We start from the raw sequence: 8729 nt of genomic DNA, 5'->3' as shown, positions 1-8729 counted from the left end.
GTTCATTGGGTTGAGACAGGCCATTTCTCTTCCTCCTCCCCATTTACTGGGTCATGACAGGCCATCAACATTTACAAATAAGTCCTGAGCAGAAGAAGGTTGAGAACCACTGAGCTGGGGTGTGTGACTCAGCTATTCCAACAAAGCTTTGTAGTGTCAACTTGGCCTCAGGCATGTGTTTAACTTTAAATATGTGTCGTCCTATTGAAGCCATTGGTACCACTGGCATTCTCAAAGTTTAGCCTGTACCTAAGTGCTTTGCTAGACCACGATGCAAGCTGTGCTAACCCCTTGCAATGGAGCGAATTAATCCTTCTGGAATATCCCGGTGAAACCACCTCCCTTTCCTTATGTTTCCTCCCTGCAGGGGCCAAAGTGACACTCATTAGAAAGCCAACCCTTCCCCCGCCATAAGGCATTATTGGTATCCCCAGCACATGCCGGGAATGGAATGTATCTTCCCCCACTTCATTGTTTTCCAGCCCGCATTTACTGAACTGCTAAAACACTGGATGTTCTGTTCTGAACAGATTTATAAAAGGTTTCAAGGCCAGTCACTCGCTCTCTTTGAGTGCGGAAGCCATTTACGGTAGATGTGTGAGGGCACAAAAGGCCAGTACTTTTCCATTGCCGAATCCAGATGCTATGTGGTACATGCACCGGCTCTTACAAACACAAGAATCAAAACAAAGGCAGAGGAAACAAATATGCCACCACTTAGCATAAATGCGATTTGCATTTCTATCAGACCTTCCATCCAATAAGCTCAAACAATTATTTAAGCCTCCAACATCCATCATGATGCCTGTTTTCCAAATGTGAGACTCAGACAAAGTAGTTGCCGAAAGTTGCAAAGCACGTCAGTGATCAAATCTGGATCTCCTGCCTACCCGTCCTATGCTTTAGCCACAAGCCGACCCTCCCTCTCCTAAAAACTTCAGCAAATCCTTCCACATCCAGGAATGGCTGGAGACATCAATGGCTTATTCCTGTGGGGTTTTTCCTCCCCTGAAGCTGTAGCTGTGCAAGTGCAATCAAGAAGCTGCCCTTAGGCATTAAGTGTAAAGCATTGCCATGCCCATCAAGAAATATATTTAAGCTTCACTTAACACTGGAAATCAGAGGGGTTGGTTGCTGAACAAAAGCCACTCAAATTAACAAGCTACAATACTCCAAGGAACACATGGCAACGCTCTTTTGACCAGGGTCTGCAGAGATATGAAAGTGAATAGGTGAAACTGACACACAAATGTGCCCTCAGAGCCAGGTTACAGCAGTGGGTAAAGATCACAATGAACGTGATTGAAAAAGAAAATCACTGCAAGCAATGCCTAGCTTGACAGCAACCTGCCATTGTCAGTAGTCATTTTATTACAGAGTGGAGAAGAAAAAGTAGTAGGCATGGCAAAATGAGGATCTACTATCCCTTATCAAGATACTGTGCCCAGATCATTAGGGAACACAGGACTAGAAAGGATTTCCTAGTTCGTGGAGTCCAGTCTCTGGCTATTTCAGACAACTTCATCATATATCCCATTCATAAATTTAATCAAGCTGCATCTTACAACTAGTTAGGTGTAGTTATGGCCAAGTGATAGGTTGTCATAACCCAGGATTTCTGTGACAAAACCCAGAATATTTAGGGTTGTGTTGTTTAAGCCATAGAAAGTTACCCCTGTATACGAAAATATTTTTAGAGATAAGTTCTATGAAACCATCAAGTTTAAAAGATGCAACACATTTTATCAACAGGAGGCATACAAACCCGTGCTTTAGACTTATTTTGCTAGTTTAAATGTATTTAAAGATATTAATGGTAGCTATTCAAATGTCCTTCTGTAAATGTTATTCAAATAACACTTCTAATGGAAGATTGTAATTGAAAATCCTGCCATGGTGTTTTCTTTTTTTTTTTTGAAAAAAGCAAATTAAGATCATACTTGTGGTTACAAAGCCACAACTTTTCCTGTGACAAAGCAACAGCCTTAAGCTGGACAAGCTGCACATTAGGAATGAAAAGTTCCAGAGGGGTAGCCGTGTTAGTCTGTATACAGCACAAACAACGAGAGTCCTGTAGCACTTGGGTTGCAGCCCACGAAAGCTTATGCCTGCAGAAATTAAATTTGTTAGTCTTTAAAGTGCTACAGGACTCTCGTTTTTTAATGGGAATGAAAAGGCACACAGGTCAAATGTGAGACCCCAATCCTGCACAGACTTACTCGTGGGGGGGGGGGGGGGGAGGAGAGGGGTGCTATTTAAAACATGTGCCTGTTTGCAGGATCAAGGCCTTAGAACTTTAATTTAATTTAAGATTGTTACCTTATGAACAAGCATGTAGGGCCTGACTGTCCTTTCACATCCAGGAGTTACTTCCCTGGAAGTCAGAGGAATAACCCATTTTGTGGGTACTTATACCCATCCAGGTCTGTTTATCATTTCTTATTCAGCCCTTCAGTTTGAACCTATATGAATCCTTTGAACTACTGTTATTTGTGTTATGGCTGCACCTGGTGTCTCCTCCAATCAACAGCCAGGACCCCCTCATGCTTGGCTCTGTGCACTTTCCCTTAATAGTCACACAATTGGAGTACCCGTTTGGAATGCAGGAAACCCTGTACACAATCCAGAAGACACATTAGTTACTGATAGCAAAGCCAGTACTAGGCATAAGAAATTGCTTAGGGCTCTGAGCAGCTCAAGGGGCCCTCTATTTGCTTATTATATGTTGTGTGGAAGGGGGCCCCAAAAATATTCCTGCTTAGGGCCTCCAATGAGCTAGCACTACCTCTGACTGAGAGGCGCACATTTTAATGCGCAAGAATTCTGCCTCCCCTTCCAAGGCTAACAAAAAATGTCCACAACAGTGAGTGCTTCAAAGAAGCTAAGGAGAAACCTGGCAAAGCTCTTGAACATCCAGAAGTGGCACAAATGTAGTTCTCAGCCCCAACCCTGCCAAGAGCTCTTTGCGGACAAGTCCCTTTGCAGGATCAGGACCATAGGTTACGTCATCTTTTGCTAGTTGCAATTTTGTCTGAAATATTGGCGGTATTTGTGTTGTGAAGCACTAACAAAAGATCTCACACACGTCAAAGTAAGACAAAATAACCCTTTGCAAATTTTACTAACCCAGGCACAAGATCCAGTCATCCATCCTTATGTACCCCTCACCCCATGTGAGTAGAATTTTGTGAGGCTGGTCTAAGTTGTATGAGCCTGATAGTGTTATTGCCTCTGAGGTCATAAATTCTGCCCCATCTGAAGAGGGGAGGGAAATCAGGCAAAATTATACAACCCTTACCAATGTAAGATGAGGCCTTATATGAGCAGACACTATGTCATGCATGCTTTAGCACCAAGGCTCCCTTTAATGCCAGTGACAGATGGGCAGCTATAACCCTGTGCATACATTACTAAGAATGATCCCTAAACCAATACAATGATTAGTTTTGCAAACTGAAATCTGTGACTTTAGCATACTGAATAAACCAGGCATTCTATTTCTCAAATAAAGCCTTTATTTTCATTCCCCACTCCCATAGTTGTACAACAGGCATAAAACAATTACCACTGTATGAACGACTTATTTTTGCAAACAAAAAAATGTTTACAAGAGAAGCGAAGATATCCATTTCAGTGACAGTAGCTGCATGTATTGGATGCTGGTTCTTTGTAGACACAGCCCATGGCACAATTATTGCATCCAGCCAGGCAACAGGAGCAACACCCTAAACAAAAGAAAAATAAAAGCTAGCTTATTGACAGCAACAAAAATGTTGCATTCTCTAGAATCTTAGGAAATGCAATGGATCAAAGATGTCTTGATTGTGTTTTTTTCTTCCTTGTGTTCTGTGTCTAGTAGAGGAAAGAATACAGGCTGGTAGCATCTTTGACATGGCATACTCCTCCCTGTTCTATACAGAAAGATTAACCACTTAAATTTAAAATAACATCTTAATGTAGGTTCTAAGGGTCTTTGAGAATCAAGTCCTAGGAAGGTTTAAATCTGCTCTCAGCCATTTCATTGCAAGGATTCAATTCAACAAGCACATGCTTACATTTTCAGCATGTACTAGCACATGCTTAACTGCTTTGCTCTTTGGGGCCCTATGACCAGAGTATCTTTTTCTTTACTTCAGAGGCGTAATTCTACTTTAACACTGGAGCAGCAGAGCAGAATGTGGCCCTGAAGCTTATCTCCTCTTCACCCCTCTTGCTACTCCCACAACTCACTGGAAACAATCTGATTATATCTCACAGGGTCCCCAATGCAGCAGCAATACCATTTCCAAAGAAATTACAGCTTGTGTTATGAAAGTGTCAAAATACTTCAATCTAACCTACATTATCGGAGTTTAAAAAAAAAAAAAATCCACTCACTTTTTTTTTTGCAAGACACACATCTACAAATTTTGCACGTGCAACTGCCAGTGCAGCCACATGAGCCATCTTGGGGGGAAAAAGAGGGAGAGGTCATCAGCATTGTTCAACTAAAACAATGGTTCTCAACCTGGGGCACACACATCCCTGGGAGTATGCAGAGGTCTTCCAAGGGGAACATCAACTTACCTAGATCAGTGTCCCTCAACGTGGGGGGTCACCACCCCCAGAGAGGCCACAGGATGGGTTTGGGGGGTCACAAGTGCAGGTCTGACATTAGGGGTGGCAACCATAGCGGACCCACAAACCTAAGTTACATGCTTCAGCCCTGGGCAGCAGGCCTCAGGCCTCAGTGGTGCAGGAGTCTGGAAAGGTTGAGAACCCCTGTACTGGTCAGACACCCAAAAGAATCATTTTCAGGTTCTAGGAACTCCCTAGCGCCATCCGACCCCTTGACTCAATGTAATTTCCCTCCAAATTAAGATGTTTTATGTTTTTTCTCCCTATCACCTGGATCTTTCCAAAAGAGAAAAAGTTACTTGAAGAATCTTTCCTCACTCCATGAAAATGTATTTTCAACATACTTGGCCCATTTACTGGATATTTAAATACAGCCCACACCGCCAAGGAAAGCCCAGCTGACACTGAAGTCTGGGAGTTTGGTTTCCAGGATCTAAGCTCAGAGATTTCATATCAGCCCAGATAAAGCCAGAGTGGCTCCAAGATCTAGAGATGCTTTCCCCTTCCCATGCTGTTGATGGCATGCAAGGAGGGTGGCTGTTTCCCAGCCAGGGTAAAGCAGACCCACCCCCCAGTCTAAGACATTCCCCCATGGCAGCTTGGAGCAGGGTCTCTTCGGGGCAGAGGGGGACCGGGGAGGTGTCACTCACCGGTAGCACAAGGACAGTCCTGGGGATCCATCGCTCGCTGGGGTCCTTCAGCAGCTACCCAAGTGCTCGGTCTGTCGGAGGCGGACTCGGGGATCAGAGAGGTTGGCTCAGCCAGGACTAACGGAGCTGCCCTGCCGCTACCTATTTATCCCGACAGAGGGCGGAGGAGTGGGAGCGAGCGCAAAACCCCCGCCCCGGCTGCCCTGCAGACGGTCCCGGAAACACCGGCAGGGGGCGCTGTCTGTAAACGCCTCCACCGCGCGCAGTGCACGAGGCTGTCACCGCACACACCGGGGCGCTGAGTGCAATCGCCCCTCGATTTGCACGGGGCCGTGTGCGCACAGACCAGGGTACTGCGTGCAACCCCCTCATCCCCCTTTGCACAGAGCTGTGTCAGCACACCAGGGTGTGCGATTTGCACGCGGCTGTGTGACGGGGCAACCCCCTCATCCCCCTTTGCACAGAGCTGTGTCAGCACACCAGGGCGCTGAGACGGGGCTGTGTGCAATCCCTCCTCGATTTGCACGCGGCTGTGTGCGCACAGACCAGAGCGCTGAGTGCAATCCCTCCCCCGCCGCATAATTGTCCGGCAGCAGCCGATCAGCCCCGTCACACACCCAGCAGCGGGAAACAAACGCAGCTGGCAGCGATCACTCGCTCCCCGGCCGTGCGGAACGGGCTCCGGCAGCCTGAACCCAGCAGCCTTTTCCCGGCGTGGCGCTGGGTCGCCTCGGCCTATGTGCAGCCCGGCGCCGGCGAGGCGTGCCTAGGCTGGGCTGCAGCAGCGTGGTGGGGCAGCTGGGACCCAGCCCTTCCCTATGCACTCCGGGGCACTGCGCACGCGTGGGGCGGCCCCTGCTGCTTCCTTTGACCTTCGTCTGATTTCTGGCTTGGGAGAAGGAGCAGGGAAAGGATTCGGGCACCCCGGGCCCGCTCATTTCCTCCCTCAGCCACTTCTCTGGAGGGGCACCCTGTGGCCTGAATTTAAAGGGTATCTCCAAGCTGGTGGCCAGCCCGCATCCCATGTGGCGTTCCTAAGCACCGTTAGATCTGACCAAAAAGTGTGTCAAGCCAGAAAAAACAGATTTCCACAACTGTTCACTTTTGCACCATCAATAAGGCCAGCTCTACACTATAAATTTACATCAGAATGAGGACATTGCTCAGGTGTATGAAAAATCTACACCCCTTGTTGAACATTGATGATCAGCTATAGACTGCAGCTTCACTCCCTCCCCCCACACTTTCTTATTTTATTTTTAGGCTCCCCTCCTCCTCCCCCAGGGTCTCAATGTAGGTGGGACACCCAGGCCTTTCCCTGGCTTCATGAACCATCCATTCTTCAGTTTTCCCTGTTCATTTGGAAGGGATCCCACTATCAAGTCTGTTGCTGGGGCTAAAAGAGCCTGCAAGGAAAGGGAAAGAAAACCCTAGAGTGGGAGAACCACTGAAGAAATTCCCTTGTCCCAGTGGTACAGCAGACTGCGAGCAGGGAAGGAGGCAGCCAGGAATTGTTCAGCAACAACTCTGCTCCTGCTCCCACTAAGAGAAGAGAGGTAGAATGGGAAAACTCTCTCTCTCTACTCTGGGAAGCCAGGGGACAATCTAGCCTGGCACTGTCATTAGAAAGATGCTTCACCTTTATTATGATAGAGGTCTCTGTGCAAGAGGAGTGGGAATCTGATACAGGAGGGTATGCCAATGTTGACATTTAATGTCATGCACAGAGAGTCACCAGATGCAGTAGCTTTAAGCAGGACCAGATCATGTGCAGAAACATTAACTAATTTTTAGCAAGCTCTTTTATAAACAAAAAGGGATAAGGACCAAACTCTACCTTCTGTTACATCCATGCAACCCTCCTGTATCCCCCAGAGTTTGTACTGCAGAAGCACCTAGATACCATGGGGTTGGAAGCTGACAATTAGACAGACTTCAGGGGGGTCACATGGGTATAGGGGAGGACAGAATGTAACCCTGTATTTACACCATTACCCAAGTGGTGATTAATTACAACTAATGGCATGCATTTCAAGAACTCTGAAGATGCTTAGTGCTGGAGAAGGGGAAAGAAATATTGCACCATGGTAGTCTCAGTGGGTTCACCCCCAGCTCCATTCCCCTAAGCGAGCCTTGTCACAGTTCAGGACAACTGCACCCATATTCCCCCTCTGTAGCCCCTCAACAGCACCCACTGTAGGCTTCCAGCTCCTCAGCTGTCCCTCTGGGGTGCACACCCACATCTCACTCCCTCCTGACCAGGATTTTCCCAGGCTGCACAGGTCCCAGCCTACCCTGTGATATCCCTAGCAAGCCAGACTGCCTAGACAGGCTAGCACCTGCTCTTTGCAGTCTTTTCAAAGGTTACGACCAGCACTAACATACGGCAGTTATATGTTACCACACAGCTCTTTCTAAGCAATTACACTGATTCTTAAGGGAAGGTATTTCAGGGAAACCATACAAAACAATAGATGTTTCTATACACCTGCTAAAAGCTTACTACAAGCTACTGGAGCAGAGGAAGCTTACCTGCCGGGTGGAGCAGGACCTTGCCTGGTGGTTGTAGTAACAGTTCAGAGCTTGGCAAGTATTCCAGGTGCTGATCCTACATAAAGCCAGACTCAAGGAGCCAAGCCAAAAGTCAGGAAGGCAAGGACTAGACTGAAGCAGTCAGGAGTCAAGGTAGGAGCAGAACAAGCACAGCTACAGGCCTGGTATACAATGAGCAGTCTCTGTTATGCTGGTGCTGCTGTCCCAAGCAGCAGGCTGCTGGATCCCCATCAGGAAGCACAGCCATTGGGAAAAGGCTCATTGGGCTCAGCTGAGCTTGCTGGGTTGCCTAGCAACCAGGCTGGGAGCCAGCTGTGCTCCTGACACTTACCAGAAGTCATCCATCAGTCTGATGGTGGCTCAGCAGGCCAAAGCCCTGCCAGCCCCTGCTAGGAAGGATCAGGGGCCCCTGGGCCAGCAGATCCTGCTGTTCACAGATGAGAAAAAAGGCTTTGACAAGGTGGGTGAGGTGATCTCTTTTATTGGACCAATTTCTAGGGGTGAGAGAGAGAAGCTTTCGAGCTACAGAGCACTTCTTCAGATTTGGGAAACTACATCAGTGTCACTGATCAATGCAAGGTTTGAACAGATTGTTTTGCATACTTAGGTAATGCATACTGAACAGTCCCTTGAAATATCTGTTAACTGCTTGTGCTAAACAATCTGTTCAAACCTTCTCTGGAGCAGTGACGCTCCAAGTGAGACCTAAAGAAGAGCTGTGTGTAATTTCAAAAGCTTCTTTTTCTCACCAACAGAAGTTGGTCCAATAAAAGATATTGCCTCACTCACCTTGTGTCTCTGATATCCTGGGACCAACATGGCTATAACGCCGCTGCATACAAAGAAGGCCTTGAGTCGGTTTCAACTCAGGCTGTTCATTGAAAACTCCTTTCTTTGTCCATTGCTCTG

General features: G+C 47.2%; 1 protein-coding gene across 1 annotated transcript; it reads right to left on the bottom strand.

The window, feature by feature from the left end:
* Positions 1–3492: 3492 nt before the first annotated feature.
* Positions 3493–8051, bottom strand: LOC137154322 (metallothionein-like). The gene is made up of 4 exons (XM_067549941.1): positions 7800–8051; positions 5268–5352; positions 4378–4446; positions 3493–3725 (listed from the first exon to the last, which is right to left on the bottom strand). Exons 2-4 carry the CDS (start codon positions 5296–5298, stop codon positions 3631–3633), a joined length of 195 nt encoding a protein of 64 aa, XP_067406042.1. The 5' UTR covers positions 5299–5352; positions 7800–8051; the 3' UTR covers positions 3493–3630.
* Between the last annotated feature and the right edge of the window lie 678 nt (positions 8052–8729).

This window comes from Emydura macquarii, unplaced genomic scaffold (assembly GCF_026122565.2).
Source record: "Emydura macquarii macquarii isolate MOO-44397 ecotype Brisbane River unplaced genomic scaffold, CSIRO-AGI_Emac_v2 contig_295, whole genome shotgun sequence".
Classification (NCBI taxonomy): domain Eukaryota; kingdom Metazoa; phylum Chordata; order Testudines; family Chelidae; genus Emydura; species Emydura macquarii.
The sequence above is the reverse complement of the archived record's forward strand: the minus strand, read 5'-3'. Positions and strand labels throughout refer to the sequence as shown.